The sequence below is a fragment of the Apus apus genome, chromosome 16, assembly GCF_020740795.1.
Source record: "Apus apus isolate bApuApu2 chromosome 16, bApuApu2.pri.cur, whole genome shotgun sequence".
Classification (NCBI taxonomy): domain Eukaryota; kingdom Metazoa; phylum Chordata; class Aves; order Apodiformes; family Apodidae; genus Apus; species Apus apus.
In genome coordinates, this window is record NC_067297.1 from 4,538,594 (window position 1) to 4,554,598 (window position 16,005).

The window sequence follows — 16,005 nt, forward strand, 5'->3', positions numbered from 1 at the left end:
TGAACTGATTAATGATCTGTCCTGATCTAATTTTTCTCCCTGAAATTAAAAATAAGTGTGTGGACCTTTGTTACAAAAATACTTTTATATTATGTTTTTTTCTTACTTCTTGTTGTGTTTTGTTGTGTTGTTTTTGGTTTTTTTTAAGTCTGATAATATATTGTATCAAAAGATGATATAAACTGCACTCACTGAGGAATAAAACATACTACTCAAAGGGTACTGAGCTGTGCTAGACCTGTGCAGGTAAGCCAAGGCAGAGAGTGGATTAATACCAGAGTTGTTCTCTTAGCAGATGAGAGAACAGAGATCTTAGGGCTTGAGAATTTTTGTTGAGGGAGTGCAGGGAGTAGTGAGGAATGTAACTCCATCTGTAATCAGATTAGTGTGAGACACAACACCTCAGCAAATGTTGCAGATCCAGTGAGGTAACTGATGAAACACAGAGGTGAGCGTTGGAATCCGTGTACACGAATGCAAAAGAAGCAAGTGGGGAATAAGGACTGTAAATCACTAGGGGAGAGTGCATAAGGCAACAAAAGAAATCTGGGAAAAGTATTGGCAAAAATACATTAATCAGAGAAAGTACTAAGAAAACCCATAAAATGAAGAAGGAAAACATAACTAAGAAAAAGACTTTCTTTCTCCAGGACACTTGGAATAGTCAGTTCTTTCCTGAACAGGAAAGATGATGCTATATTAGCAACATTTCGGATCAGTTCAGTATGTGCGTTTCTGTTTATATATATGTATGTGTTTTGTTTGGGGGTTTTTCCTTGCAGTATAATTAATTATGTTAATCATGGCTACTGTAGAGTAAATAAGAGGTAATATTCCAGGCTAAGTGTTAGAAAACAGGGAAATTAGCCAGTTTGAGTAAGACTGCTGTGCTAGAATGGAATGAAGAGAGTCAAGAGAGTCAACAATGTCACAGTTCTGTTCTGAATTCTTAGGGAGGAGTAGGATTGCTTTCTGTTTAAAATAACTCAGTAGATAGATTGTTATCAGAAGAAAAAAATACAGTAAGAAGGAGCCTGCAGTATTCTGTGGAGAGATATGTTCAGCAGTTGGGACAATTCACTCAGCTTTAGATATCTTTTTGTGAGATAGATGTAAGTTTTACCTACCTCCCAGAGGCATTTTAGTGCCACTTGAAATAGAAGCACCATTTATTTCAGAAGCAGAGGCTTACATTTTTTCCTATGTCTGTTCATAACAAAGCAGAAAATGCAGGGATATTTGCTATCTATACATAGAAAGAGTACACTTTCCCTGCCTCTGCATGCCAGCATACACTATCCTCTGACAGTTTGTTGTTTTTTTCTCAAATTATGCTTTATCCTTGTTGATGCCTAAAACCCCTTTGTTATCTTCCAGAAGCTTTGGTCATCACTGTGGAATTCCTGGTATGAGGACACAGAGCTTCAGGGTAGAGAGGATCCTTGCTGAAGTGCTGTGATCATGAAGACAGTGATTTTGATAGTCCTAATCATCTTCACTTTGCTGTCTGCAGGTAAGGCTGATGAGGAGAGGGAAAAAGAAAGGTGGCCTCTGGATGGGTCACCAGGATACAAGCTCTAATACATGCTTTGGTTTTGTTTTCTTCTGTGCAGGGAAGTTGCAGCTATAACTGTGCTTCCAGTTCCCATTTGCCTGCATTTTTCTGTTTGATCATTGGCAGATGTGAATTTTGAGGCAGCTTGGTACACTAGTTTCTTAGTAATTCAGTGAAGGTTTTTATTCCTTTAAATAGCTGAGATCTGCATCCTCATTAACGCTGTCAAAATGAATCCGCGTATTTCAAGCTTCTCCCCTCTAAAACCACTACAGATTCTTTTTGGAATTGTGCAGAATCAATGTCAAAACAAGTGGCATACAAACCTCTGATGCTATGCTCAAAGAAATAAAAATGTCAGCGTTTTAATTGTGAACTTTTGTTCCAGGCAGTGTTGGTCTTTTTAAAATATGAATAGATTGCCAGAGAGCCAAGTGCTTAAACATCTGGGAACAACCATGTTAGAGATGTTGTCGTGTTTTCTGTGCGTTCAGTCCCGGTTTTCATTACGTGGTACAAGATTCTCTCAAGTTACACAAATACATATAATTTTTATATATGATAATCACTTTTTCCCTCCTTAAGTGTATAGTATCTTCTTGAGATGTAGACGATTATGTATTTCAGAGTAGAAGGCTTTTAATAGGAAGAATACAAAGTAAGTCATAATACATCCAAGATTGAATAATTGGAGCCGAAGGCAAAAGAGGAAATTTTGTTGACATGTCTTGACTCCCTTAGGATGTACCTTTGTAATCAGTTTAAACCAACCAAACTCCCAAGTCCTTCTGGAAAAGGAGGTTTCACTGTCTCCTCCATTTTTAATTACATCTTCCTAACCCCTTCTTTCTGCTGCTGGTGGTGTTTTTTTTAAATAGTTACATTGGAAAAAGATCTGACAAATTAATAGCTCAGTTCTGCTGGAGTTCTGTGCAGTGTTCCAGTGTTGTTTAATCTTTTTGTTTGGCATCCAGAAATGAAGATAATTCTTACTAACTTCCTTCTTGGAAGAGGTAAGGTTTTTAGGGTTTGTTGTTAATGTTTGTTCAATACTCTGTTCAACATAGTACATGATTCTTCATTGTTGGTAACCAAATTGTCCCTAGTTTCTGTTCTTAGTGAGTGTTGTCATGGAAGATAAACCTCTCTGGCTTAGGGGAAATCCAGCAAATTACTTGTCAGTGCTGAGGAAACACTTAGATAGCACATTGTTTAAAAACAGAAGAAGGTCCAAGTTACAGAATTGCCATTGTTATTTCAAATATTCCCAGATCCTCACTTCCTGGATGGAGGGATTTGGTTTACTCTGTTGTAAAGTAGCATTTAATTGTGAACTCGTTCCAACTTAAAATTTTCATACTTCTGTGATCTAAGGTTTTCTGACCCTGAAGCTCTGATATGGGTCATATGATTTCAAATCTGGTAGTTCTTGTCTGTGAAAAAAGTGGGTAGGAAATACTATTTTAACAAATCATGGTGCTCAGTGTGAAATTCTGTTCTAACAAAGCATGTAGCTCACAGCTATAAGACAGCTGGGATTTGGAGCACCAGTTATTGTCTGTTTAAAAAAACAGCAATCCCATTTTAAAGATTAAATTCAACAAACTAGAACAACTTGATTCCCAACCAACATCCTCCCTCCATACTTCTTGTTCTCTTGCAGGCTTACTCCTGACTCTCTAGAACTTTGTAAGAAGAATATTAAAATTGGTATGGATAAATTCTGTATGGGAATATGTGTGTGTGTGAAAGCAGCAGAGGAAACAGCAGAGCAAAGGTTAAAAGAATGCTCTGTATTGATAACCAAGGGCACAACTGACAGCAATAAAACTGATAAACCCTGGGGAATGCATTGTTTGCATCAAGAGTAAAAGGTCTGTGCTCTCATGAGGTCACATCACAGTGACTTGCTTGGAGAAAAACTGTGGTCTGATAAGAGTAAGATGGTCACAAGGTTACCCTAACATTGTAAGTGCCATTGCTCCTCTGGCTCTCCTAACAGGAAAACAGACCATGTTCTTGCCTTGGTTTCCTCATTTTGGGTGGCAACTTTGCCTAAGATTCATGCCGGATGAAGCAAAGAAGATTCTGAGGCAAAAGATCATGTCATAATAATTGTTGAGTCTTTAAAAATCTACCTAAAACCTAGTTTGTTACTGCCAGTCGAGAGGAAGCAAAGAGATATAGTAAAGACTCAGTAGCAAATATTAATTGTCCTCCACCATGGACAAAAGTGATCTTGGTCAGACTGCTTGGGCACATTGCTTGGGTGCCTTAAAGTATGTGGATGTGTGACTGTCAGTGAGCAGAATCAATTTGCTTGTGAAGTTAATTAAAATAACATCCCTTTTCCATAAGATCTTAAACTGAGGATTTGGGTTTTTTTCACTACATTTTACAAATACTGACTTCTCTTTTGATCCTACAGGGAAGAAATTCCGATGGTGCACCCTCTCTGACCTAGAACAGAGGAAGTGTGCTGAGATGTCCAAAGCACTTACAGCTGTGCTGCCCCTTGCTACTGTCAATTCATTTGCTAGGATATCTTGCATCAGAGCTCACAGCACATATGACTGCATTGATAAAATCAGGGTGAGTTCACAGAGATTTTTAAATCTGATTTTGAGTCCAAATTCACTTTTGAAGAAGTAACTGGTGAACAGAATTAATGAGAGAGTAAAACGATACCAAAATGATGGTATTACATGTATGAAAAAGTACATGGTAGCTTGAGAGACTATTTACCATTACAGTTTCATTCCAGCTAATGTCCTTGCCGTAAGTAAAAAGCAGTAAGTGAAAAAGATATTTGGAAATAAATGGACAAACCAAACAACTAAATTAAAACTTGCTCAGATTATTTCCTTTGCTTGTGGCTTTTGGTTCTACTCTGACTATAATGAACAGTCTCTTCCCTTTCTTCCCTACAATTGTTAGCCCCTGGCAAATCTCTTCTAAAGTAAAGAGCAAAGCCTTTTTTTAATGTAAAAATCTTTAATTTTAATAAAATTAGACATTAGACCATTTATAAGTGTAAGCTCTATAACAGTTCTGAAATTGCATTTTCATAATGCTATATGCTTTGAAAAAAATCACTAATGAGAAAGGAAGATAAGCATTTGCTGTAGAATAACTGCCTTAACATACCAAAAACTTGATTGGGATAGAGGATTTCAGTTTTCATTTTCATTTAATCCCAGTTGCCTTCAATGGAGTCCAAATCTGATGTGGAAAACAAAACAAAGAAAATCTGTTGGCTCAGGAAATAATTTATTATATGTTTTCATTCAGTCCCACAACCTCTGTTAATAGACTTCAGTTTCCTTTTCTGTGTGGTTATGTAAAAATTAGAGCCCAGAGAACTCTCAGAAATATTTGGGATCTTGGGGAGGTTGTGGGAGGAAATGGGGTTGCCTTTTTCTTCAGTTGGCAAAGGAATTGTGGTTTTGGAATGGAAGGACCAAAGAAAGGATGAGAAAGGTTGTTACTGGAAAAGAACAGGTAATTTTTGAAGGTAACTCAGCTTTCATTGCTAACATTTCACCATGCTTGGTAGCAGAGATTAAATTAAAAACAAAGCAAATCTTTGTAAAAGCCACTCAGGCAGAGGCTCTGCTCTTGAAGCTCTTCTGTTTGTTTCCCTGTAAATACACTCGATTTGTGGGTTTTGCTGTTGTTTTTAAGGTGAATAAAGCAGATGCTGCCTCCTTGGATGCTGGAGATGTTTACTCTGCTGTAAAGCTGTATGGTTTGACAGTGGTGGCAAAGGAGATCTATGATGAAGGTAGGTTCATAAAGCAAAAGAACAAGCTGTACTTCTGGCTGGTACATTGTTGTGAAAAGCAAAGCTCAAGAATTCTGGAAAAAAAAAATCTGTACATTTTTGTTAACTTTGTAGGGAGTATGGAGATGACTAACAACTGTTTCCAAAATACTTAGTGACAATTAATCAAATACCACTGGTGCTTTGTATCTGGTAGCCTTTCTGCCTGTAGCACTGTCACCATGACAAACTGTATCTACCCCTGCCTGCAGCACTAGTGTACTGGAGTTCTGCATCTTGTAGGGCATAATAAGGGTTTTATTCCATCTGTGTCAGTTCTTACACCATGCTTTTCACTGGTGTAACTGAACATTTACTAATGGCTCTTTAAGAGATTAAATTCTCTCATTAATTAATTCTCTCCATCCTTAATACAAAATAATGTAAGATGGAGAATCTTGTTATGGTAAGATTTATCTTCATTCCTGGCAGTCATGAGCAGTAGAAAATTCTTTGCGGGACATGAATCTCAGAAGGAAGCCAAATTAACAGATGGATGTAGGAAGAGACTTAACAAGGGGATGGTATGAGAACAGAAGTTAATTTTGTTTTGGCTGAAGAAATATTAAATCATAGTGGAATTGATATGTTTCAGGTCATAAGTATATTCTGAGGGTAAGACATAGGAGTTCTTTCCGTTACAATACCTAAACAGTGTGATAGAAATCTTCAAAATTCCTGAGAAGCAATTTTGTATTTGCATCAGATGATGGAGCTGGATGATCTTGTAAGCCTTTTCCACCAAATTTTTACGTTCTTGCTTTGCACATCACTTGCTTGACTCAGTTTGACAAGGTGCCATTTAGCCAGGTAAAGTTCCTGGCATGAGTATCTATGTTTCATATGCCTAGGATCTAGTTTTTTTCCTTAGCCATGTTCACGGAAGTAGTTGAACTCCTGTACACAGATGGGAGCTGCAGAATTGAGATTCAGTAATTTCTGTTACATATTTTGTCCTATTGCAGGGAATTGTGTGTTTGCTGTGGCCGTTGCCAAACGAGGAACCCTGGACATCCAGAGGCTACGAGGTGTGCGCAGCTGCCACAATGGAGCCAGATGGACCTCAGGCTGGAATATTCCATTTGGCTTTCTCCTTGCAAGAAATGAGCTTTCCTGGGACAAGGCACAACCTCTCAGCCAAGGTGCGTGGCAGGAGCCATAGGGCTTTGTCTCTACCCACAGGAAAAGTGAGTGAAGTGCAAGCAGATGTAGAATGAACTGAGCTATGTAGAAACTAAGAGGCTCTGTGGATGAATATCCCCTTGGGATTGTTTTTGATACTGGCTCTTAGCTCTCTTCAGAAGTTTTCTAGTGATCTCAAGGCAGCAGAATTGTTACCAAAACAGGAAATCTTTGTGTTCTATATGCAACAGGGAACAAATCTTTGCAAAATCTAGCCAGCGCAAAGATGGTTTTAAACAAGCAAAATTTGATCACTCCGTTTCCCATAAATGTTTCAAATTTGAAGTTCAGTCAGTGAAGCCTGAGTTGCTGATTTTTTTTTTTTTTTGCAGTGCTTATGTCCATATGTTTGGCCCCTTTTCCTTCTTTATTTTTTCCCATTTGATTGTTTTTATTTTTTTTTTCTTTTTTTCCTTTTTTCCCCCCTACTTCTGCAGTAATTAGTGAGTATTTCAATGCAAGTTGCATCCCTGGGATTGGTGTTGCTGCTCCTCGACTGTGTGCTCTCTGCCAAGGACAAAAATCCTATGTCAGAGACAAGAACCACTTCTGTGAGACAAGTGGTAACGAGCCCTTCTATGACTCTGAGGGAGCCTTCAGGTGAGCTCTGTGACACTGCCACTGAATTTATCTTTGGAGAAAAAGAACTTGTGAGGGAGGAAAAGCCAGGTAATATCTTAATAGGGTGTCATTTGTCGTTCTGCAGGTGCTTGAAGAATGGAATGGCAGATGTTGCCTTTTTAGATCATCTAACAATTATGAGTGCCACAGGTAATCCTAAAAGCTCAGATTCCTTTTAACCTCTCATGGTGCTCTTTTCTGCATGGGTGTTTGGGGGATATGCCTGTATCTGTGTTATTTCTGGGGAAAATTCACTCTCTGCAAGCAGCTCAGTGGTATTTCTTGGCTCTCCACAGAAGTCAGAAGGGTACAGAAGAGAAAAGAAGAAATGAGCAATAATTTCTCACAGGAGATTCTCAGAATGGGAGCAGACAGATGTTTTTATACAGGTGTTTCTTTAGCCTGAAGTCTCTGCTGCAGCTGTCAGTGTTTGCATTGCCTGAGTTATAAGATTCCTTTCATAATTCAGTGTATTGAACTGCTAGAGTGTGCAGTTCCTGCATACCTGGTTTATGTTTTTAAACTCAGTTGAGCTCTGTGGTGATGTTTTTAAGGTGGTTAGCATTAGTATTTGCAGGTAAATATTTTTAAACATACATGTTTAAGGGTCGTTTGGATGTGGTGTTGGTGGATATGGTTTAGGGGAGAGCTTTGTAGAGCAGGGATGATGGTTGGACTCCTAAGGGTCTTTTCCAACCTGAATGGTTCTATGACTCTATGATTCTATGTTTACAGCTTAAAGAGTATCTCTGGTTGAGGCCCCCTTTTTGTTAAGAGCGTATCAAAGACAACTTTCCTCTGTGTTGCTTGCATGAGCAAACTCCTCTGAAAAACTTCTTACCTTCCATCTCTGTGCCTTCTGCCAAGTCATGTCTCACTTCACAGAGTCATCAGTGTCCCGTTGTTTCAGAGTCAGAACAACAGGAATATGAACTCCTATGTCCTGATGGGACTACAGCTGATCTGGCTGAATACAGCACCTGTAACTTGGGCAAGGGGCCTGGCCGTGCCATCATCACCCGCCACAACTTCCAGAAGATCACAAACAAGTTTCTTACCATGATCCAAGTGAGTGGGTATTATAAGCTGTACACCTCCAGACACAAGCTTTTCTTCCATCTCTGTGTGGAGATTAACACCCAGTTTGCCTTTTTTCTTGAGAAATATGTAGTTTTTGTGAAAAAGGACTCAAAATTAGTTGTTCTGGGGAAAGATCCTGCATTTGCATCTGGAAGAAAGTTTTCTTTCTCTCTAAAGTGTTCTTCTGTAGAAAGCTGAGTGTAAACAAGTAAAGAAAGGGAAGATGCCATAACACCCAAACTGGAAAATGGCTAATGGTGTTCATCCTGCCCTGGAACTTAGGTGAATTCTTCTGTATCTGAGGGACATGCGTAGGTTCAGGCAGGGTTCACCTCACCTCAGTTACCTTTCCAGGGTAGGACACACTGAGCACAGCCCATTAAATTGGAATAGCTAAGATGGGAACAATTATTTTAAAAAGTGAATCATATAATGTTTTTAGGACTGGAACCATCCACTCACTGCACTATCTGTGGGCTTTTCCCAGGGTGATGGAGCCCTGAGTGCTGTGTTACAAACCATTGATATTAACAGAGGGGAGGATGGGGCTGCCTGTTACTGGAAGAATGAGTAGATCTGTTTCATTTAAAAGTGTTGTTCTTGTCCTAGCGCCTCTTTGGGCAAAAAGGAAGGGAAAGAGCCAGGTTTGAACTCTTCACTTCAGCACCCTTTGGGGGAAAGAACCTGCTATTCCGGGATGCTACTCAGCACCTCCATCTTCTTGAGGAGCAACTAGAGATTGCCTATGTCCTTGGTCTGGATTATGTAGCTCTCCTTAAGGGACTTGGCCATGAAGGTGAGAAGCCTTCCAGAGGGCTGTAGTGAAGGAAAGGGAAGAATAAATTATCTTTTCATGTTATTCCTCCCTGTCAGGCACAAGTGCATAGACCTAAATGTCCCCTTAGATACAGACAGATTGGTGCACAGGTGACATAATCTCACTGTGGTCCTCCCTTCCAATGCAGGGAGCTCCTTGGACAACAGTGTCGTGCGTTGGTGCTGCATCAGCGATGCTGAGCTCCGCAAGTGTGAGGAGTGGGCACTGAGCATCAAATCCGACCCATTAGTCTGTGTCCAAGCAACTTCCATGACCAAATGCATTGAAATGATCAAGGTAGGAGACTCCCTCTGGCCAGTGTATATTATAAGACTGCACAGGGTGCGTATGTCCTTGTCTGAGCTGAACAGGAGGAAAAATGGCTTGTACAGTAGAGGAAACAGTGGGAATGAGAGGGAATTTAAGCAGGGGAATTTCCAGCCAGTGGGGCAGTGCAGCAGCTTGGTTACACAATTCATGCAAATCCTGTTTTTGTTATTTTCTGTAACTTTGTTGGCAGAGTAGTGAGGCTGATGCAGTCACCTTGGACCCAACACATGTCTACATTGCAGGGAAGTGTGGATTGGTGCCTGTAGCTGCAGAATGTTATGGTAAGTGCTCATGTGACCTTAGCAAGAAGGGGGGGATTTGAAAAGGAGCCGTTAAAAATGTAGTTAAATTTCCAGAGTTTGTGATAGAAGCAGGAATCAATTATATGTCCAAGCTCTTCCCAGCTTTTTCACTAATTGGGTCTAGCATTTGCTCTGGCTGTTTTTTATATCTCTTCTGTGAAAGGGACAGAGGTGCTGACATGGCTCAAGAAGGATTTTGATGAGGTGCTGCCATGAAACGGGAATGATGCCAGTCACAAGGTGCTTAATGGTTGTCTCTCCTCCCCAGGGGGAGACTGTGCCCCGGCTGCTGAGAGCAGGGAGGAAGCAGGGAAACTAATTCATCTTAAGCACAAAGGTAACTTTAAGAAAGCAAAAGGTTTAGATTTTCCTAAGACAGCTTCTAGGATTTGTGTAGGAATGTATTTGCATGTTGGTTTGGGAAAGAATTTGCTGCCCGTGTTCAGTAGGGGCTTTACAGATAATGCACTTAGAACAGGAGCTTTGTGGCTAAGCAGAAAATTCAGATCCTGGACTGTAACTGGAGATACCGTGACAGGATGAGGGAGGGAAGAGAGGGGCTGTACCTGTCCGTAATATTTAATTGCCTTGATATAACTGGTCCTTGTCATTGTTTTACAGCACTGCCACCTGTTTATGCTATTGCCCTAGCTAAGAAAAACACCAAACAAATCAACATCCATAACCTTAGAGGAAGACGATCCTGCCACAATTACCTGTATAGTCCAGGAGGATGGTTACTTCCTTCCAGATACACAGTGGGAGCTCTGGAGAATGCTACTGAGAATTGTGACATTGGCTCTGGTAAGGGCTGCTCTGGATTACCTGTTGACTAGACCATGGAAATCTGAAGCCCCAAACCTGGGTGTAAAATGGAAATGGGGCCATGAGGATTTGACCAGCAAGGAATGACTGCAGTCTCAGAGAGTGTTGAAGCTCCTCTTCCTCCTATCTAACTATATGTGATTCTTCACACTGTTTAGCGCTGTTCTTGCTAGCTATTGGGATGGAATTCCATTCCTGTAACTTCTCATGTGTGAAGAGGCTTTGGAATACCTTGTTCTAACCTCACCTCAGTTTTCTCTACTCAGTTTATCAGGATTACTTTTGGAAAGGCTGCATGCCAGGAGCAGAGGGAAACCTGTGCAAGGTGTGCGTTGGAGACAGTGAGGTGGAAGGGGCTCGAGTATCTAGCAGATGTGTTGCAAGTCACAACGAACGTTACTATGGCAATATGGGAGCACTCAGGTGAGCCTTTTGTCAGAGTCAGAAATGCCAGAGTTGGCTTATTATTTTGCTGATGGTTTTCTTTGGAGTTGTTTGGGGTTTTTTGTGTTGTAGTTTTTGTTAAGCAACTGACTGTATAAACTTTTCTGAGCAAGTATTTTGTTTTGGTTGCTGTTGCTATGGGGTGTTCAGCTGACTGGTGATTTAAAACAGTCATGAAACTATTTCCAGAGCAAGACAATGCTCCCAAATATGTAAGGCTTAGAGTATTGGTTTTGACTCATTAAAGAGAAGGGATGAAAGATAGTTACAAGGTCAGAGAACAGAGGTGATGCAGGAAGAAGCAGTGTAGGGTACAGAAGATAATTAAATAGTCTGGAGATAGTAAAAAAAACATAGCTGAAGCAGAGGCAGAGTATTGCAGTTGAAAGCACTCATAGATTATATATAATGCATTTAGTTGAATTACATTCTCTTTCCTGGCTAGGCACAGATGAGACTGCGTGGACATTGAGCCAAAACTTTGACTTGGGAGCTGCTTTAAGGGATTGAAGGGCTTGTTTTATCAAATACATGAACACTGTCCATCAAGGTCTATACTGGCATCACTCACATACTCCATATAACCACCCTGTAATTCCAGATCAGGGGGATACTTCCAGCTACTCCTGTTTTAGCTTTGGGTGACTGTCCAACATTAGTCATTGTGTAGTCACTGTCTCTGGTAACTTCTTGGGTTTTTTCCTGCACTAGGTGTCTAGTTGGCAATCCCAGTGGAAGAAGCTTTGGAGATGTTGCTTTCCTGGAACACACTAACCTACTCCAGAACATAAAGAGTGAGATACATATATTACCTTTTCCTTTGAGAATATTCATTAGTGTTGGTTATTTCCACACAGTGACCATCGCTTACGAGGACAAGCTTTTACAGGTTTAATCTAGGTTGATGAACTTGTGTTTGTGGCTGAGAAGTTAATCTTCCTGCTTGTAAACATTGCAGTAAAGCTCAAAATTTAAATAGATTCTGTTCAGTTTTAGAGAGAAGAGAGGAAGAATCATTCAGTGTGAAGATCGAGGTGTGTGTTGGGGGGTAATCATCCTTGGAAACTGCACTATTTTTGAGAGAGCTCAAAGCTTTAAAAAACAAGAGACTTCTCCCACCAGATTTTCTCCCATAGGGAGCCACAGTGTTTTTAATCAGAGTTTCAAGAATGAAAATGGCAGATAAGGGCCATAGGCTGTTTGTGCTGGGAGGTGTTCTGTGGCTTCATTGTGACAAATCAGCTTCTTCATGCTGTTTCACAGTCACTTGTGGAATAAACAGTCCAAACAGCTTCATGGGTAAAAATACTGCAAATTATTTTGCCTTTCACAGTTTCTCAACCAAAATTGTCACAACACTGTGAAATGTTTAAATTATTCTGGAAAATACTGATCTTTGCAGCAGTCTAGCAATTGGAGTCAATTTTTTAAATTATGCCTACTACTTTAGCAGCCAAAATATACTGCCTTTTCACAGAGATGGAGAAAAAGGAAGCCCCCATTTTGTTCAACCTGATGAAGCACACTTGGAATTGTAATTTAGGTAATTTGGGGAACAGAAGAGACTTACCTGGGAGAGGAATCTCTCTAAATTCAAGTGGAGGTATAAGGGCCTGGAAGACCACAGAAATTCTTGCAGCAAGGAGCAGTTTGTTTGGGGAAGCAAAGGACATGAAGGCTGAAATGCTTTGTTTTTAAAAGCTGATCTGATTATAGATGCAGATGAGGCATGATAAGCTGTGTGTATGCCTTGATAGGGAGTTTTTAGTTGATAGGTGCAGCTTGAATTTACTGATTTCCCCAGTGAAAATACTATACTGCTCCTTATATGTTCCTAATAAAGGACAGCACAGCATACAGCATTTGTTTTGAACCCATTAAGTAAACAACTTCTTCTAAATTTTTAACATTTTTCCATGAGATTCATCCTGTCTTCTGCTTTCATTTTTTAAAAGGATTTGCTTTTTCTTCATCTGCTTTTCAGGTCTGGATAGCTCTGGCTGGGCAAAAGGTTATACCCCTCTTGACTTTGAACTCTTGTGTCCAGACGGAACACGTGCTGCAGTCACAGAATGGGCAGGCTGTAACCTTGGCCCCGTTCCCCCCAGCACAGTCATAACTCGACCAGTCACTGTCACTAAAATCTATGACTTTCTGATGAAATCCCAGGTAAGATGGATAAGAGGGAGAATGTTAGCATGTTAGCACTTGTTATGTACAACTGCTGAAAACCCTGTCAAGATCAAAAGCTTTAGATACTACATAGATAGAGTGCCTTCAGGCCCAATGTGAAAGAGTTAATAATTTGCATAGGAGACTGAGAAAGTTATTTGGATTCTCTAAAGGGGCATTTTGGCACCAGTTGCCATTCTGCCACGGTCATACTTTTGCTGAGAAAGAAGTCACTGCAAAACTGCATCTTCTTATATGAGTAAGGACAGTGCTAGGCAAAAGTAGAACCTTTTCTTTTGCTAGATCTTGCTGTAAAACTAGCTGTAACACCAGCTTACCCTTGCTATGTCTGATCCACACTGTGGAATTTATTTCTTTTCTGTTTAGGCCTCTCTGGGAAGCAAACGAGATTCCAAGTTCCATCTCTTTCAGTCGTGGAAGTATGGTGAAAGTGATCTGCTTTTCAAAGACAGTACTCAATACCTTGTTCATGCAAGTCACATGAGCTATCAAGAAATTCTTGGAGTACCTTTCTTGCAACTGGCAGAATCAGTGTTTAACTGTACATCTGCAGGTAAAGTCAAGTTCTTAATTTTTGAGCCAGAGAAAAATGCAAAGAAGGAAGCCTTCTATGCATAGCTATTGCCTTTTTGTTTAGACTGAATGGAGAAGTATGTTCTAAACAATCCTAGTAGTAACAGTTTTCCAAGGAGTACTATGTTTGGAGCTCCTTTACAGCCTCTTACTACTCCTGTCAAAAGGCACTGAAACTGAGGAGCTCTGCAGGAAGAGAATAACCAATGTGTTTTGGAGCAAACATGAGGTTTTCGAAATAGGATTGGTTTACTCCCACTCTGAATTTTTTCCCATCAATTTCAAAGACCAATTCTGTGAAAAGGGAATATAATATTCATTTGGATATCCAAACTTGGAAGAAGATAAGACAGTCTATATTTAGTTCTTGAATTAACCTCAAAAAAGTAAAAGAATTTAATTTTTAAAAAGAGTCCATGAGATAACTCAAGATCAAAACCTTTATAAACTTAAGGGATGGCTTTTTCATTATTTTCACTGAAATCTGGATGAATTATGCATTTAGCTGTTGCTAAAACTGAGATTGTCTACGAGCCAGGGTCAAGCTTTCTTGGAATGTGAAAATCTGTATTGAAGTAAATGAAGATTACACAGGAAGTTAGACTTCTGTGAGTCTAAATTGTTAAAGAACTGAAATTCAAAAAGAGGAAATTCACCTCTATTCTGCTGTTTTAGTAAATAGTATCAGAAGAATTAGTTCTTTTTAAAGCTGATAGCATCTTTAAGTGTGTATTTTCTTACTGGTTTGTAGGCATCTTGGACTTTTGCAAACAGGACATCTGCACATCCTCATCCAACTGACAGCTAATACAGAGGCTTTGCAGGGCACATGCATCACCATCAATATGGAAAACAAGGAAACATGCAAGTCCAATGTCTCCAAATCAATCTGCAAGGAAACAGTTATCTCTAGAAATGTATGCTGAATATTCTTTTTTTTAAAGCATATTTTATGTTTATGATAATGTAATACTACTCATATGTCACCCCTTTCTTGTTTGGACCGTGGCAACATGTGGAACAGCACAGGCCAGTCTGCACAACCCACAGCACAGATCAGCAATTCTGTACAACTACTATGGAGAAATCAGCATTTTTGAGGAAAGAGCAGGGCCAATACCATGGACTAAACACAGGCTGTCAGGAGTGGCACAGGTTAGTTGGTAGCTGTTTGCCTTGTTTGTCTTGTAAACTGTTTCCATGCAGAAGAAAAACCCCCAAACAAGTGACATTTTGGTAGTTGCAGCCTTTTCCTCCTGTATCTATGATTTTGGTTGCACCTAAAGTCCTTGCTGAATACACATATGTGCTATAGGTTAATATATGTAATTGCTATCACGATTAGGAGTCTTTTCTGCTTTTTAACTGGTATTTGCTTTTTAAACCTAGGATTTATACTAGTAAATTGAAACATTTTTCTCTCACAAATTAACATCTCATGGCCAGAACTGGATGCTTGCAGCCTTAAGGTGAAAGAAAACAATGGATATTCATCCTTGTCAAAAACTCCAACCATTAGCTTTTAGTACTTTGAATCCATGAGTCTATGAAGTGTCAAAATATGATTTATCAATTAAATATCATTTGTTTTACAAGCACAAACTGCCTGAACATGATATGAAGCCTTTTGAACAGAATGGACCATGTATTTGTTTTGCCTTTTGTTGGTGGATAAAGATTTAGAGGGTGGCTCTTCATGGGCAGGGCTCATTTCAGCTTGCAAGTTTTATCCATCGCCTTTTGCTCCTGTGCACCCTGAAGGCAAGGTTAAGATTTTTAATTTAAAAAAAAATTTAAAATCCTTCTCCCAAAACTTCCCAGTCCTTGCTACGTATATTGCAGTTGTATTAACCTCAGCTAGCAAGAAATGAGATGCAAATAGTGAAGACAGGCCAGGTGCAATAAAGTCAATGTATCTGCCATATAAAAGAACAAACATACATAAAACCCCTCTGCAAGGCAGCAGTATTCAGTTGTAACATACACTGTCAGGAATACCTGGTTTTAAACAGTTCATTCCATGCTTAGCTTGTCTTTCCTATTGTTTTCACTTACAGTTGCCCTTCTCCTCCTCCTTTTCACTTCACAAGAAAGAAAGAATTTACCCTCTGCTCAGCAGCAAGGGGTTTAGATTCAGTGCATCGTAGTTGAGATGGTTCTCTATCTTATTTGTCCCATTGTTTGACATGACTAATCAAACAAGAGAGAGGATGCAAGTCCAAACTTGCCTGCCCTTTCAGAGAGAAAGGTCAAGAGCTGA

At 39.7% G+C, this 16,005-nt stretch overlaps 1 protein-coding gene across 2 annotated transcripts; it reads left to right on the forward strand.

Moving 5' to 3' along the window:
- Nucleotides 1-1,381: 1,381 nt before the first annotated feature.
- LOC127391180 (melanotransferrin-like) lies at nucleotides 1,382-15,347 on the forward strand. 2 transcript variants are annotated; one of them, XR_007891010.1, is made up of 18 exons: nucleotides 1,382-1,513; nucleotides 3,984-4,147; nucleotides 5,240-5,339; nucleotides 6,344-6,520; nucleotides 6,998-7,160; nucleotides 7,267-7,331; nucleotides 8,092-8,249; nucleotides 8,871-9,057; nucleotides 9,227-9,375; nucleotides 9,599-9,689; nucleotides 9,979-10,047; nucleotides 10,332-10,514; nucleotides 10,802-10,958; nucleotides 11,691-11,773; nucleotides 12,964-13,148; nucleotides 13,539-13,725; nucleotides 14,497-14,662; nucleotides 14,770-15,347. XR_007891010.1 is itself a non-coding variant. In XM_051633562.1 (17 exons), exons 1-17 carry the CDS (start codon nucleotides 1,462-1,464, stop codon nucleotides 14,544-14,546), a joined length of 2,220 nt encoding a protein of 739 aa, XP_051489522.1. In that variant the 5' UTR covers nucleotides 1,382-1,461; the 3' UTR covers nucleotides 14,547-15,347. The 2 variants fall into 2 exon arrangements, 1 of the variants encoding a protein (XP_051489522.1); XM_051633562.1 differs by having other exon boundaries at nucleotides 14,497-15,347.
- Nucleotides 15,348-16,005: the final 658 nt, after the last annotated feature.

Excerpts from the sequence above, each read along its gene's own strand:
- LOC127391180 (XM_051633562.1), top strand. The coding sequence starts at position 1,462 with ATGAAGACAGTGATTTTGATAGTCCTAATCATCTTCACTTTGCTGTCT. Across the intron at positions 1,514-3,983 it reads CTTCACTTTGCTGTCTGCAG|GGAAGAAATTCCGATGGTGC; the intron begins GTAAGGCTGATG and ends TTGATCCTACAG. Across the intron at positions 13,149-13,538 it reads ACTTTCTGATGAAATCCCAG|GCCTCTCTGGGAAGCAAACG; the intron begins GTAAGATGGATA and ends TTTTCTGTTTAG.